The sequence below is a fragment of the Phyllobates terribilis genome, unplaced genomic scaffold (assembly GCF_046119375.1).
Source record: "Phyllobates terribilis strain yellow unplaced genomic scaffold, ASM4611937v1 Scaffold_1__5_contigs__length_1240528914, whole genome shotgun sequence".
Lineage (NCBI taxonomy): Eukaryota > Metazoa > Chordata > Amphibia > Anura > Dendrobatidae > Phyllobates > Phyllobates terribilis.
This window is the reverse complement of record NW_027362761.1, coordinates 851,857,897-851,874,917: the sequence shown is the minus strand read 5'-3', so window position 1 is coordinate 851,874,917 and position 17,021 is coordinate 851,857,897. Positions and strand designations below refer to the sequence as shown.

The 17,021-nt window shown below is 42.8% G+C and overlaps 1 protein-coding gene across 2 annotated transcripts in view; it reads right to left on the bottom strand.

The window, feature by feature from the left end:
• LOC141153543 (venom factor-like) overlaps positions 1–17,021 on the bottom strand; it is a 309,206-nt gene that overhangs the window by 181,292 nt on the left and 110,893 nt on the right. For both annotated transcript variants that reach the window (XM_073638454.1, XM_073638462.1), the window contains exons 17-19: positions 12,117–12,308; positions 4,385–4,490; positions 462–547 (exon numbers count right to left, since the gene is read on the bottom strand). In XM_073638454.1, the coding sequence (XP_073494555.1) occupies positions 462–547; positions 4,385–4,490; positions 12,117–12,308 (384 nt within the window). The remainder of the gene's footprint in view (positions 1–461; positions 548–4,384; positions 4,491–12,116; positions 12,309–17,021) is intronic.

Genomic DNA, 17,021 nt, shown 5'->3' with positions numbered 1-17,021 from the left:
TGCTAAGATTCCAGTTGCCACTTATCTTATTCCCTAGGATACAATTAACAGGTGTCCTGCCACTTGTCATATATGTGGAATTTTGAACTGATGTAAATGCCACTATTCCATTAAATCTCACATGGTTTACATTTTGTTCTTGTGCCTCTCCATTCCTGAGATATGGCCCCCCTCTTCCCTCTAGGTAGATCCCGTCTTTTTAGACAACTGGGTGTGGTCTTCAAGAAGACTCCTGCAGAAAAGAGTTGAGGACCATGCCCAGTCGGCTAAAACAGACTACATTTACATACAAGGAAGAGGACGCCATGTCTTCCAAATAGAGTGGAACAGGAACAAAAACAGTCCTGTTTAAGGCACATTGCTGCCTCCTGCTCTCCTAGAAGAGCCTTTTTTACCTTACATTCAGTATTCTAAGCACAATATTGGTAATTTTAATAATATTTAGTCCTACTTCATCTTACCTTTGTCTTTTTTAATGCTAATTGCTTGGATTATCCAGGTTGTGATAGAATCTGGTAAGGTGAGAGCTAAAGGCTCAGTAACAGTGCTAAAAATTAAACAGAAACATGATGAAAGAGCTGGAAAATAACTTAAAATGGACTAAATATTCATGACTAAAGTTATTTGCACACGTTGAGTGTTTGCAGCAGATTTTTCTGCAACATAAACCAGAATGTTATCAGGAAAGATGCAGTGTAAAATAAATGTTTTTTACGCAAATGTGTGGGCGTTTTTGCTGTGTTATTGATGCATTTTTTTCTCCCATTCATTTGAATGAGCGAAAAACACTGAAATTATTTTCATGCCGCAAATTTGAAAAAATGCTTTTAGACCTCCGTCACATGTCCATATGAAACCGGTACCGTAAAAAACAGTACTGGTGTCATCAGTGTTTTGGATCAGTGTGCCATCAGTGTTTTTCCGGTATGGATGAAAAAAAAAGAATGAAATTACAAAGCTTCTCCTATACTTTGCAATGTAAAACACGGGTGGCACACAGACTTGTATTGGCCCTCGTCATCTGTGCTGCCGGAAAGAAACGGACATGTCTCCGTATGGTTCACACAGTCACACGGTCCGTGTCAAAACATGGACATATGCACAACTGCATTGGTTATAATGAGTATGGGTGGCATCTGTCAAAAAAACATATGCCACACGTACTGCAAACACGGATGTGAAGGGGGCCTTAGGCTGCGTGCTCAGAATGTGTTTTTCATGATTTTTTGATGCTGTATAATTTCGCTGCATTCAAAGAGCAGCGTCTTACAGTTCCAGCAAAGTGGATGGGATTTATAGAAATCTCCTGCCCACTGTGCTTTTTTTTTACTCAGCGTAAACTGACCTGCGGTGCGTGATTCAAATCCGCAACATGTCAACTTCTCTTGCAGGTATGTTGAGTTTTCTGTGCAGATTTTACCCATAGACTTACATTAGATAAGGAAAATCCATAGGTAAAAACACACGTGTTTAGTGTGTTTATGTAGCGGAAACACATCAAAAACGCATGTAATCCGCATATGACTGTATCAATAAAGTTTTATCAAACCAAATCCAAATACCAGGAAGTATCAAATGCTAAGCAGATTTGTTTAAAACATGATATTAACAACAGACAAAAAACACACAGCATCAAAATGCGATAAAAACACATAATACACCATGGTTTTTTCTCTTATTGATATGTCATGTTTTATATGCTGTTCCCCCATATATCATTACTATTCAGCTGTTTGGTTTGCATATCTTAGAAAAATAAGTTCTGCATTTGTTTGTTATCTGATAAATGTATTATCTTTCTACGTCGCCATCTGCTGGCCAGTATTTATTTACCGCTCACTCTTGTTCGTTCCAATTAAATTGATTCAAATTGGAAATGGCTTTGCATGGCAGTTGGTGGGTCACTTGCTCCAGGCAGTCATTTTATAGCCAGAGTTGCTGTTAGACAGGGACCACTTGCTGGGCTTGTGAGGTTATCAATTTTTGACAAGCCGCAACAGACGTTAGCGGCTTCAGAAAAAAGTTACAGTATTGTACCGACAAGTATTAATTCTGTATCCGGTTTTAAATAAACCAAGTCTTGAATTGCACCGTCGCTGTGATTCTACATTCGAGTTTATGGATGCTGAGCCTGCGCTGGTCCTGTCTGCTCCTCATCTTGGATACGGAGGTAAGGAAAAAAATCTCACAACAGCTTATCAATTAGCTACACCTCCAATCGCCTTATGTGGAGATATCAATCTCTGACTGTTCTGTCTCCACATAAGGTGATTGGAGGTGTAAATGATTGATAAGCCGCTATGACATTTTTTTTCCCTACTTCCGTATCCAAGATGGGGAACAAACAGGACCAGCGCAGGCTCAGCATCCATAGACTCGAATGTAGAACCACAGCGAGGGTGCAATTCAAGACTTGGTTTAATTATATCTGGGGGAACAGCATATTTTAAACAAAGCCGCTTTGTCTTTTATACTTCCTGGTATTTGGATTTGACAAAACTTTATTGTTACAGTCATGTGCGGAAAGGCACTAAAAACACGTGTGTTTTTTACCTGCGGATTTTCCGCATCTAAGCCAAGTGTATGGGAAAAATCCGCACATAAAATTGGGCTTACCCGCAAGAGAAATTGACATGTTGCGGATTTGAAACACGCATCGCAGGTCAGTTTACGCTGCATTTGAAAAAGCACACTGGGCATAAGATTTCTATAAATCCCATCCACTTTGCTGGAACTGTAAGATGCTGCTCTTTGGATGCAGTGAAAATGCACATCATCAAAAATGCAGCAAAAGCTCATCATGGGCATACATCCTAAGTAAGAAAATCTGCCATATGAAATAATCCTCTAATATCACAGTATAATGATAACAATTATGTAAAATATGCACAAGTTACTTGATAAGCAAGACTGGGTTTGCATGATTTTTGTCCACAGATAACTCTTTTTACTCCTAAGGAATCATGATACTTAGCTCCAGTTCCATTAGAATAACAGAATAAAAATGTAATAAAAATATAAAAAATCCAATCTAATATTATCTATTATAAAACAAATTATATTGCACATATTACATTAAAACAACAATTCTATACTATACTATCCCAAATAATTATATTTGTATTTGTAGAGCAAACATATACAGCTCTGGCAAAAATTAAGAGACCACTGAACAGTTTTCTTTTGGAAAGCATGGAAAGACTGGTGGAAAGCATGGCAAGACGAATGAACGCTGTGATTAAAAATCATGGTTAGTCCACCATATATTGATTTCTGAACTCTTCCTGAGTTAAAACATGAGTAATTTGAGGTCTGAAAGCACTGTTTCTTTTTTAGTATTTTGACGCTTTATCATTTGCTGCAAATAAATACAACATTTTTAGCTTTGAATTTCGGAGACATGTTGTCAGTAGTTTATAGACTAAAACAACAATGTACATTTTACTCAAAAATATACCTAGAAAGAGAAAAATCTGAGAAAATAAAAATTTTGCAGTGTCTCTTAATTTTTGCCAGAGCTGTATATACTGTATGTTAATGATATGCACCCCTTGACCTTTGAACAGTGACAAATAAAATTACATTTCTCTTACAGCCATATGAGTCAAAAATATAGTTATGGTCACTTAAAATGTTAAAATTAGTAAACAAAACGTAAAAAATAGGTTGTTAAGGTGTTAAAGTATCTGTGACCACCAGTGGCCAAACTTTGAAGGTTTCAGTAATCAACAGATTATTTCTCCACTAACCACCAAGCGTTGAAACATCTAAAGGGACAATGACCGTAAGGTTCCAGAAAAAATTACTACTGAGCCTAAGGAGCTCTCTGAACTATAAAAAATGTATTGCCCACACCTTCTGTAAAGTTAAAAAAAAAATGCTGATCTCCAAATTTCCTGTTGCTGAAACCTTGAATAATGAGCTGTAACAGTTGGAGCTGGCTTCAGTATTAGATAGCATGATGGGCCCAAGACCACCAGGGAGGTAACTGCTCTGGCTCATAGAAAGAGGCGCCAAACCAAAGACCACTTGTAAAATGTTAATGTGCCCTAATAACATTGTAATATTTAGCAATAGCAATATAATAAATTATTTATGATTTGTAATGCCATTTTCGCTGTACTTTGAATTTATAGGCATTTTCCCTGATTACATTTTGTTATTCTGTAGGCTTGGGCAAGTTAAAAATAACAAAATTATCAAATTCGTTATACTCAGCCTACCCTGACACTGATGCCACTTCAACATTGTCCTTGGTTTTTGACAGGTTGCAAACATGATTACAGCAAACGTGACCGCTGCAACCAATCACTGGGCTCAGTAGTCATGTTGAGATAGATGCCACAAGACCTCTAAGCCCACTGATTCTAATTTTCACACTTACTCTTCTTTTGATTCTTTATTTAGTTCAAACAAATTCCACCGCCAACTCTCAGGGAAATTACTTCGTGGTGCACTTTCATCTTCCAAATCTTCCTCAGTGTCATCAGCTGCAGTTAAGAAAACTAATGAATGCTTTGTATTTTTTCAATGCAATACACGTTCCTTTTTACAGAATAAAATGGAATAAAAATATTAAAAAGGACAAAAAAAGTCCTTCTTCTAATAAACATCCTCCAAACTATTGATTCTTTAGTAAAAAAAAATATGTTGTATGCATTATAAAACAAAATATCTATACATATTAGGTGTCCACATGACCAACTATACTGACCTGAATTATGAATTCAACATGTCTTTTGGTATAAAAAAAAAAAAAAGTGCCAGAATTTTTTTACATTTGTATACTTTGTATTAGTCTGACATTGATTATATACTAAACGTTTAAAGATGTTAAGCTGAGTTTTAAAACTCTAAAAACTATACAGTATATATGGTGAAATTCTGGCATTATTGCAGGATGCAAATATGAAAAGTTAATAGTGCAGTAATTTGCATTAATTTTTTTATTTTCTAGAGGATCCAGCAGCATATGTGAATCTTACATGGACTAACAATTTACATTAAAGGTGTTCTCCGGTCTAAGGGTACAAATCTGCAGTCACTCTATGCCTGGTGCCGATGCCGGGAGTGAACAGTCATGTGACCATAAGTATGCGATTTGCATACCTCTAGCCATCTTCTAACTAGACATGTCCAGCCTCGCTCAATACACTTGCATTATGTGAGGTCATGCATGTCTAGTTGTCATGTGACCGCATGTATGCAAATCACATACTTGTAGTCACACGCTCGCTGCTGGCTTCCCGGTTCTGCAGTCACATAGAGTGACTTCAGATTTGTATCCTAAGGCCAGACAACCCCTTTAATGGGAATTATCTAATATAAGTATTTCCCCTGTGGTGGTGCTGCAGGAAAATTAAAATGCTTGCAGTAGGGGTTCCCCCATAACTGATGGCACATTAACTCAGATCAGCCTATAGGATGCAGACCCTCCCTACAAAAATTAATTCTCCAAAGTGGACAATTCCTTTAAGTAGCAACCATTTTTCGTATGCTTGTTTAATCTAAAAATAAAAAATCACTGTTTCACAAGCCCAGAGGACATGGAGCCCTGGCAAGTGTTTGGGTTTATCTAGTGCTAGTATCAGCCTTGTATGCATCACAGCACTACCAAAACATTTTCCAAGCCTATCAGAATTAGGCACCTTGGTAATTACATAGAGATGAACAAAAAGTGAGGCTGGACCCTGGTCCAGTGGCCACATCGGTAGTCCATGGACACAAGATTACAGTCCTGTAAAAGTACCTCTGTTGGCACCACCAGCTCTTTTTCATTAGTCAGCCTGGTGCAATTTCATTATTGTGGTGCAACGCAGGCATGACGTTGTGCCAGGTTGATGTCGTCGCTGGACTAAGGTCCAGCAAATCTTTTTGGTCATATCTATAACTATAACATTCTGTTATATATAACTTTGGAGTCATGGAGCAGTCGACGGCTCCCACCAAAAGTAAAATTTTTTGTTTTTGCTAGTTTCTTAAAAATGCTTGTGTACACACAAGTGCCAAAACAGCATATACTGTCTATAGGTACCAGATTGTCATTTTACATATACACAAGACTTGTCATTAAGGCACAGTTCTAGTAGTGGTCATTAGTGATGGGCGAGCACTAAAATGCTCGGGTGCTCGATGCTTGGGTCAATCACATTGGAATACTCGGGTTCTCGACCCGAGCAACGAGCCCAATATAAGTCTATGGGAAACTCGAGCATTTTTCAGGCTGCTCCCCACGGCGGTCTGCAGAGGGCCTAAAAATTGCCCAAATCAATGGGAACAGTGCTCAAATGACATGGGGACAGCATGGGAAAGACCCCTGGAAGCATTTCTGACTCCCAGGTAACTTCTGTCAACAACATTGTCAGAGATATTACGCCACTTTTACGGACTCACAATAAAACATGCAAAAACAAAACCAAAATGGACTTTCCTTGAAAATATGTTAAGGAACATCCTTTCCAGGGTAATGACTTGTATATAAAGCAAAATAAATAACCAAAAACAAAAATGCTCCTCCACACCTTGGGCTATGTTCACACTTAGCGTTTTTGATGCGTTTTTTCACTTTTGCATTGCTTTCAACCTTGACAAATGCATTCACCAGGAAATGTCATTTTAACATTTTACAACCTTATCTGGCCATGTGGTGTGTGAGATATCATCAGACACATCGTGTTTCATTTATGAAGGAGGGACTCTGAAAGTCACAAAGCCTATTTTTATAGGGCCATCAGGCTGCCTTTACTATTCTTAAAGGACCAGCAGTAGGCCCTCACTATTCTTAGAGAGCCATTAGCCGGCTATGTTTTATTGTTCCCATTATTAAAGAGTGGGTATCCTTTACTATTATTGCGTATGCAATGAGTGCCAGGGCTGCCCAAAATTTGGACGCACCCCAATACCACTTTGAAAATTTGGATGCACCCCAATACCCCTTTGAAGAGACTTAGAGGAGGGCCTCCTGAAAACAATGTTCCCATTATTAGGAAGTAGGTCCCCCATTGTGTTTGCCTATGCAGTGAATGCAAGGGTTGCCAAAAATTTGGAGGCACTCCAATGCCCCTTGGAAGAGACGTAGAGGGCCTCATGAAAAAATGTTCCCATTATTAGGAAGTGGGTCTCCCATAGTGTTAAGCTATGCAGTGAATGCAAGGGTTGCCAAAAATTTGGAGGCACTCCAATGCCCCTTGGAAGAGACATGGAGGTCAGAGGGCCTCCTGAAAACAATGTTCCCATTATTAGGAAGTGGGTCTCCCATAGTGTTGACCTATGCTGTGAATGCAAGGGTTGGCAAAAATTTGGAGGCACTTCAATGCCCCTTGGAAGATTCATGGAGGTCAGAGGGCCTCCTGAAAACAATGTTCCCATTATTAGGAAGTGGGTCTCCTATTGTGTTTGCCTATGCAGTGAATGCAAGGGTTGCCAAAAATTGGGAGGCACTCCAAAGCCCCTTTGAAGAGACGTGGAGGAGGGCCTCATAAAAAAATGTTCCCATTAGAAAGGAGTGCCTCCTATACTTGGAATGCCTATGCACTAAGTGTATGGGCTGACAAACATTTACCCCTTGGGGGTATACATGAACATACTGTATAAAAAATTTTTTTTACGGGCATCATAAACACCCTTTTAAAAAAATTATGTGGGTGTTGCATCACAGACCACGGTCACCTTGGTGATATGGTGGTGGAGGATGAGGAGAAGGAGGAGGACAAGAGCAAATAGCCAAAATCAGGAAGCGTATACCCATGTCTGGGGGGTGAAAAGGTGCATGGGAATACACCTCCCAAGAAAAGACATTGGATTTGAGTTTATGTTACGTTGCTATCATTCGGTGGTGTTGAGAAGTCTGGCCCAATCCAACCCTTGTTCATTTTTATAAGAGTCAGCCTCTCAGCATTTTCAGTTGACAGGCAGATGCACTTATCAGTTATAATTCCACCAGCGGCACTAAAAACCCGCTGATAAAACGCTGGTGGCAGGGCAGGCCAGAACCTCCAAGGTTCATTCCACGTATCCAGCTTGGATACCAAATAATTATAAGGCACAGAGGAATCACGGAGGACGTTGGTACAGTCAGCAAGGTACTCCCTCAGCATCTTCCCAAACTTTGCACTCTTTGTGAGAGTACCCCACGCCTCAGGGATTGTGACCATGCTCTCCTCCTCCTCTCTGTCCTCTGGCCATCCACGCTGAACAGACGGTATGACAGCTGTGCAGGTAGTACCGTGTATAGCGCATGAAACTAGCTCCTGTTCTTCCTCCTCCTCTCCCTCATTGTCACCAAATCCACATTGGGATGAGATGAGGCTTGGCTGTATGGTTCCTTGCTCCATCTCATCGTGCTCCGCCTGCAATGCATCCTCTTTGGTTGTGAGCAGAGAGCGTTTCAGAAGACAGAGAAGCGGGATGGTGACGCTAATTATGGCATCATCGCCGCTCACCATCTTGGTAGAGTCCTCAAAGTTTTGGAGGATGGTACATATGTCTGGCATCCATGTCCACTCCTGAGGTCTTATGTGTGGAGTCTGAACTGAATACCGACGGCCTTGTTGATGCTGGTACTCAACAACTGCCCAATTCTGCTCACAAATCCTTCCCAACATCTGCAGTGTAGAGTTCCAACGCATGGGAACATCACACACCAGTCTGTGAGCCGGAAGCTGCAAATGCTGCTGAAACACGGCAAGGGCGGCGGAAGCTGTAGCTGACTTTCTAAAATGTGCACACAGGCGGCGTACTTTAACAAGCAGATCCGGCAGCTCTGGGTAGGATTTGAGAAACTGCTGAACCACGAGGTTAAGCACATGGGCCAGGCATGGTACGTGTGTGAGCTTGCCTCGCCTCAGAGCCTCCACCAGGTTCCGGCCATTGTCACACACGACCATGCCTAGCTGTAGGTTCAGTGGTGTGAGCCACAGATATGCCTGCTCTTTCACAGCTGTCCACAACTCTTCAGCATTGTGCGGTTTGTCACCTAATCATATTAGCTTCAGCACAGCCTGTTGCCGCTTGGCCGTGGCAGTGCTGCAGTGCTTCCAGCTTGTGACTGATGTGGTCATTTCGGAGATGGAGGCTGAAGAGGAGGAGGAGGCTGAGGAGGATGAGGTGCAGGAGCTGTAGACCGTGGGGGCAACCCTGATTGACCTAGGGCCTGCAATCCTTGGCGTTGGGAGGACGTGTTCCGTCCCAAGGTCCGACAGGGTCCCGGCTTCCACTATGCTAACCCAGTGTGCTGTCAGCGAGATGTACCGTCCCTGCCCTCAAGCACTTGTCCACGTGTCCATGGTTAGGTGGACTTTCCCGGTAACTGCGTTGTTGAGGGCACGGCTAATGTTTTGGGACACGTGCTTGTGTAATGCGGGGACGGAACACCGGGAGAAATAGTGGCGGCTGGGGACCGAGTACCGAGGGACAGCCACCGCCATCGGGTTGCAGAATTCTTCTGTCTCCACGAGCCTAAAAGGCAACATTTCGAGCGCATGCAGCCGTGAAATGTGAGAATTTAGTAGTGTGGCCTGTGGGGCGTTGGCTGCATATTTGCGCTTGCGTTCCAAGGACTGAGGTATGGACAACTGAACGCTGCGCTGGGACAAGGACATGGACGTGCTTCCTGATGCTGCTACTTGAGAGTGTGCAACGACAGGTGCAGGGCAGGAGGCATCTTCGCATGCACCATGGACAGGGGATTGGCTTGCATGCACAACAGCGGAAGAAGCAATGGTGCCACCCGCAGACACTGTTGCTGGACCCTGGGGTTCGGCCCACAAAGTAGGGTGCTTTGCTGCCATGTGCCTTATCATGCTGGTGGTGGTCAGGCTGGTCGTTTTGCCACCCCTGCTGATGCTCGCCTGGCAGGTGGTGCAAATGGCCTTTTTGGGGTTATCGGCAGAGTCTTTAAAAAACAACCAGATTCGGGAAGACCCAACAGTTGTACTGGCAACTTCCTTCGTGTTGGTGTTGCAGGGGGAACGGTTGCCTGCCTTCTGTCTGTGGCCACCACACTGCTTCTTCCTGCCTGTTGGGGTACTCTGCCTCCCTCCCCCTGTGTGCTGCTATCCTCGCTCTGCATGTCCTCCTGCTAGGTTGGGTCAGTTACTATATCATCCACCACCTCGTCTTCCACTTCCGCACCCTGGTCCTCCTCCTGACTTTCTGGCAATTGTGTCTCATCATCGTCCACCTCTTGTGACACTTTCCCACCGTCGCCTTCATGTGGCCGTGGCTGCTCAAATATTTGGGCATCGCTACATGCAATCTCCTCTTGCCCCGCTTCAAGTGGACAGGGCAAGAGGCCCAAATCTATTAATGGAAAAATGAACAGCTCTTCAGAGTGTCCAAGTGTGGGATCAGTTGTCTCTGGGCACTCGGCATGGTGGGAGGAAAGAGGATTAGGGTGAGGAATATGCGATCCAGACTCACGGCTACTGAGACTTGACCGTGTGGAAGACAGGGTGGTGGTGGCTAAGTGACTGGAAACATTATCCTCTATCTAACCAACAACCTTTTAACACTGCTCTGGGTTCAATAGTGGTGTGCTGCGGTCCCCTAGGAATTGGGACAGGAAGGTCGGGCGAGAAGATGTGGGTGTTTGTTGTGGCACAATTTCAGCTTGCCCACGGCCTTGTCCTCGGCCTCTGCATGCACCATCACCATTACGTCCCTTGCCACGTGCCTTGCCCATTTTAAATAGAGGACAATATCTTCCACGCTCACTACAAATGACTGAGTTTGGAGCGAACTTATATGTGATACGTGTGACGAAGAAAACAGAGTTTTAAATACCTGGCCTGTAGGTAACTATTTTGAACAGCAAACTGGTGTCAATTGCTTCACTGACACACTGAAACAAATTTTTAATGGAGGCCAGAAATGGCAGTATTTTCTGAAAATGTATATGTGATCCGTGTGACGGAGAAAACACAGTTTTGAATAGCTGGGTTTCTAGCGCTGTAATATGGAAAGGACCTGGCTGTATTCTGCAGTGCCAACAAGCAAATGGAGCAGAAAACGGTGTTCTCTGGATTGTTTTTTAAGCAAATAATGAGGATTAAGATCCAAAAAAAAGTATTCCTGTCCCCTGAGACCTGGGCCTTTGCCTAGAAATATCTAACAGCAGCAGAAGGCAGAATTGGAATAGAGCCTCTTGTGCTATATGCACTGCAGTCTGCTATATACCCTGCCTGGCCTGCCTATATACACTGCCTGCCTGATATCTCTGCAGATGGATTAGTTAGTCCTCAAAAGGACTATTTGTTAAGATGGATATGTGTAATGTACGGTTTTTCTCCCTACACTACCTAATACACAAGCAAATCTCTCCCTGACGCAGCAGCACCTCTCCCTACTCAGCCTGATTCCGGAGTGACTGTGACGAGCACAGCGGCGCCAGGTCTGATATATACACTGCCTGCCTATATACCCTGCCTGCCTGATATCTCTGCAGATGGATTAGTCCTTAGAAGGACTGTTTGTTAAGATGGATATGTGTAATGTATGGTTTTTCTCCCTACACTACCTAATACACAAGCAAATCTCTCCCTAGCTCAGCAGCACCTCTACCTACTCTGCATGATTCCGGAGTGACTGTGACAAGCACAGCGGCGCCAGGTCTGATATAGACCTGATGACGCTGTGTGGCCAGCCAATCACTGTAATGCCACAACCACCATGGCTGCGGCATTACAATGAGTGGCAGGCAATCCCTGCATGTTGATTGGCACTCTAAAGAGCGCCAAGCATGCAGGGAGGGGACCCGAGCATCCACCCAAGCATCTCGCAAGTACTCGGCGAGCTCCGAGCATCTCGAGTACTAAGATGCTCGGGCGAGTACCGAGTACTTGCGAATATGCTCGCTCATCACTAGTGGTCATTATTTATTTAATTTACCACCATCCCCAGATGGACATAATACTTCTAACATTTAAAAAATTGATTGCTGGGATTTTGAACCCAATCATGAGGAAAGAGATCTGTGAGTACCCTCGAGATGGAAGTAAAAGTGTACATAGACGATTACCACTCCAATCACTACCTGTCGAAATACTGAAGATACTCATGTGCAGCTATCATGCAGTACAGCTAGAATACAGAATAACAAAAAGAAACAAAATACTTACACCTGTCCCATCCAAAGTCCGCAATTAATCGTTTTCTAAGTTCTTCTGCATGTAAGCAGCACTCCAAGAACATGGCTGCACATTCCTCCCCCTGCTGAACCTGCTTTCTTCTCTTAGCACAAGAAAGCCCCATTGGACTCTCATGCAATCCAGCCAAACAACATGGTTTCAGGTGTACAGGACTTGCACTTGCTGTAGAACAATAAAGTAATATTGGTTATTGGAAAATATGTTTTCCATGGGTACAAACAAATTGCCACATAACATCATCATATTAACTGGTGTAGCTTGAAACTGATGGACCCCAATGAAAAATCTTCAACAGAACCCCTAACAATAGTATAGTACTGGTCTTCTCATACAGTGGGGAAAATAAGTTTTTGATACACCGCCGATTTTGCACGTTTTGCCACCTACAAATAATGGAGAGGTCTGTAATTTTTATCGTAGGGACACTTCAACTGTGAGAGACAGAATCTAAAAAAAAACAAACAGAAAATCACATTGTATGATTGTTACATAATTAATTAGCATTGTATTACATGAAATAAGTATTTGATACAATAGAAAAACATCACTTAATATTTGCTACAGAAACCTTTGTTTGCAATTACAGGAGTCAGATGTTTACATATACACTGCAGCAGGGACTTTGGCCCACTCCTCTATAATCTTCTTCAGATCTTTCAGGCGTCAGGGCTGTCACTGGCCAACATTGAGCTTCAGCTCCCTCCAAAGATTTTCTATTGGGTTCAGTTCTGGAGAATAGCTAGGCCACTACAGGGCCTTGAAATGTTTCTTACGGAGCCACTCCTTAGTTGCCCTGGCAGTGTGTGTTTCAGGTCATTGTCATGCGGGAAGACCCACCCATGACCCATCTTCAATGCTCTTACTGAGGGAAGGAGGTTGTTGGCCAAAATCTCGCGATACATGACCCCATCCATCCTCCCTTCAATACAGTGCAGTTTTCCTGTCCCCTTTGCAGAAACTCCCCCTCAAAGAATGATGTTTGCCCCACCATGCTTCATGGTTGGGACAGTGTTCTTGGGGTTGTACTCATCCTTTTTCTTCCTCCAAACATGGCGAGTGGAGTTGATACCAAAAAGTTTTATTTTCGTCTCATCTGACCACATGACCTTCTCCCATGCCTCCTCTGGATCATCCAGATGTTCATTTGAAAACTTCAAACAGACCTGGACATGTGCTGGCGTGAGCAGGGGGACCTTGAGTGGTCTGCAGGATTTTAATCCATGACGGTGTTAGTGTGTTACTAATGGTAATGTTTGAGACTGTGGTCCCAGCTTTCTCCAGGTCATCCTTACCTCACGAGGGGAGATCTTGCATGGAACCCCAGACCAAAGAAGATTGACAGTCATCTTGTGTTTCTTCCATTTTCTAATAGTTGTGCCAACAGTTGTTGCCTTCTCACCAAGCTGCTTGCCTATTGTCCTGTAGCCCATCCCAGTCTTGTGCAGGTCTACAGTTTTGTCCCTGGTGTCCTTAGACAGCTCCTTGGTCTTGGCCATGGTGGAGAGGTTGGGGTGTAATTGATTATGTGTGTGGACAGGTGTCTTTTATACAGGTAACAAGTTCAAACAGGTGCAATTAATACAGGTAATGAGTGCAGAGTAGGAGGGCTTCTTAAAGAAAAACTAACAGGTCTGTGAGAGCCGGAATTCTTGCTGGTTGGTAGGTGATCAAATACTTATTTCATGTAATAAAATGCAATTTAATTATGTAAAAATCATACAATGTGATTTTCTGTTTTTTATTTTTAGATTCTGTCTCTCACAGTTGAAGTGTACCTACGATAAAAATTACAGACCTCTCCGTTCTTTGAAGGTGGGAAAACTTGCAAAATCGACTGTCTATCAAATACTTATTTTCCCCACTGTATAGGCTAATTGGACCTTTTGGGCACAGGCCCTCTAGGCTTGTGGACCAGGATGCAACTGCAACCCTTGCACCCACCATAGTTTTGTCCCTGATCATATTAGTTTCAATCTACAGTTTAACCCCTTTAAATTCCATGACGTACTAATACGCGTCTGTGCCCTGGGACTTAAGAGCCTGACCCGTATTAGTATGTCATCGCGATCGCGTGCGCACACAGGCTGTGCGGGTGCGATCGCCGCCGGGTGTCAGCTGATTGTCACAGCTGACACCCAGTACTATGTGAAGGGAGCAGTCCCGCACCGCTCCCGGCACATTAACCCCCGCAATGCTGCGATCAAAGTCGATCGCAGCATTGCGGTGGCTAAGGGGAGGTGATCGCAATACTCACCTCTTCTTCCGGCCTCCAGCGCTGTCTGCCGCGGCTTCCCGGGTGTTGCCATGACGACCCGATGTCGTCATGGCAACATCCGGGTCACCAGACAGCAGGAAGATTTTTTGGTCATGCGCAGTGCATGACCAAACAATCTTCTCACTGTGCAGCGCTGACTGCCTGCATGGCACAGGGATGGTGCTCCATCCCTATGCTATGCAGGCGATCAGAATAAAAAAAGTGAAAGTCCCAGAGTGGGACAAAGTAAATAACTAAAAAAAAACTCTCAGAAAGTGAAAAAAAAATTAAAAAAAATTGTAAAAATATTAAAAAAAAAATAAAAAAAATAATCCACCAAAAATAAAAATATAATGTACCCATCAATAAATATTATTATGAAAAAGAAAAAAAAAAAAAACATTAAAAGTACACATATTTGGTATCGCCGCGTCCGTAACGACCTGACCTATAAAACTGTGCCACTAGTTAACCCCTTCAGTGAACACGGTAAAAAAAAAAAAAAAACCGAAGCAAAAAACAATACTTTATCATCATACCGCCAAACAAAAAATGGAATAACACGCGATCAAAAAGATGAATATAAATAAAAATGTTACCGCTGAAAACATCATCTTGTCCCGCAAAAAACAATCTGCGATACAGCTCCATCATCTGAAAAATCAAAAAGTTATAGCTCTCAGAATAAAGCGATGCAAAAAAATATTTTTTTCTATAAAATAGCTTTTATTGTGTAAAAGCGCCAAAACATAGAAAAACTATATAAATGTGGTACCGCTGTAAAAGTACTGACCCGAAGAATAAAGCTACCTTATCAATTTTACCACACGCGGAGTAGAATAAAAAAATTTAAAAAAAAAAAACATTCCTGAATTGTTGGTTTTTGTTTATTCTGCCTCCCAAAAGCTGGAATAGAAAGCAATCAAAAAATTTCACGTGCCTGAAAATGGCACCAATAAAAACGTCTACTCATCCCGCAAAAAACAAGCCATCACATGACTCTGTCGGCCAAAATATGGAAAAATTATAGCTCTCAAAATATGGTGATGCAAAAACTAGATTTTACAAAATATGTGTCTTTTAGTGTGTGACAGCTGTCAATCATAAAAACCCGATATCATTCTGGTATCTCTGTAGTCGCACCGAGCCGAAGAATAAGGTAGTCTAATCACTTATACAGCACTAGGAACGGCGTAAAAAATAAACGCTAGGGCTGGGGTTGGGGTTAGGGTTGTGCTAATGTTAGGGCTGGGGTTAGGGTTGTTGTTTTTTTCAAAAGTAAAAAAAGATGACGATATGGAAACTAGTGTTGAACGCAAGTGCTCGCTACTTGAGTTTGCATCGGGTGCTCGGGTATGCATTGAGTATCGCGGGTGCTCGAGTCTCCGCCCCAAATGCTTCGCGGCCAAAAAAACCTTGCGGGGATTGCCTGCCATGCACGATCGATCCCCCCATGTTTTTTTGGGGGTGTCTAATAACCGTGAAACATGCGGGCGGGGACTCGAGCATTTCACTTGAGCACCTGTGATACATGGTGCATACCTGAGTGCCGGATGCTAACTCAAGTAGCGAGCACTTGCGCTCAAGACTAATGACAACTTATTCAATATGATGACCTAATTTTATCAAATTCTGTGTCGTACCTCTGGGTTCAAAATGTTCACTATACCACTTGATAAAATCCTTGAGGGGTGTAGTTTCCAAAATGGGGTCACTTGTGGGGGGTTTCAACTATTTAGGCACATCCGCGGCTCTCCAAACACGACATGGCATCCGCTCTCGATTCCAGCCGATTTTGCGTTCAAAAAGTCACACAGTGCTCCTTCCCTTCTGAACTCTGCCGTTCGCCCAAACACTGTATTTTCCCCACATATGGGGTATTGGCATACTCAGGAGAAATTGCACAAAAGTTTTTGGGGTCCATTTTCTCCTCTTACCCTTGAGAACATAAAAAAATGGGGCTAAAACATCATTTTTGTGGAAAAAGTTTGATTTTTTTATTTTCACGGCTCCATGTTATAAACTTCTGTAAACGACTTGGGGGTTCAAGGTGCTCACCACACATCTAGATAAGTTCCCTGAGGTGTCTAGTTTCCAAAATGGTGTCACTTGTGGAGGGTTTCCACTGTTTAGGCACATCAGGGGCACATCCGCTAATTATTCAAGCAAATTTTACAATCAAAAAGTCAAATGGCGCTCCTTCCCTTCCGAACCCTGCCGCGCGCCCAAACAGTGGTTTTCCCCCACATATGGTGTATCTGCTAACTCAGGAGAAATTGCAAAACAAACTGCATAGTGCAATTTCTTCTGTTACCCTTATGAAAATGCAAAAGTGGGGGCTGAAAAACATTTTTGTGGGAAAAATGTGAAAATTTTATTTTTACGGCTCAATGTTATAAACTTCTGTGAAGCACCTGGGTGTTCAAGGTGCTCACCACACATCTAGATAAGTTCCCTGAGGGGTCTAGTTTCCAAAATGGTGTCACTTGTGGGGGCTTTCCACTGTTTAGGCACATCAGGGGCTCCCCAAATGCAACATGGCGTCCACTAATTATTCAAGCAAATTTTACATTCAAAAAGTCAAATGGCGCTCCTTCCCTTCCGAACCCTACCGTGCGCCC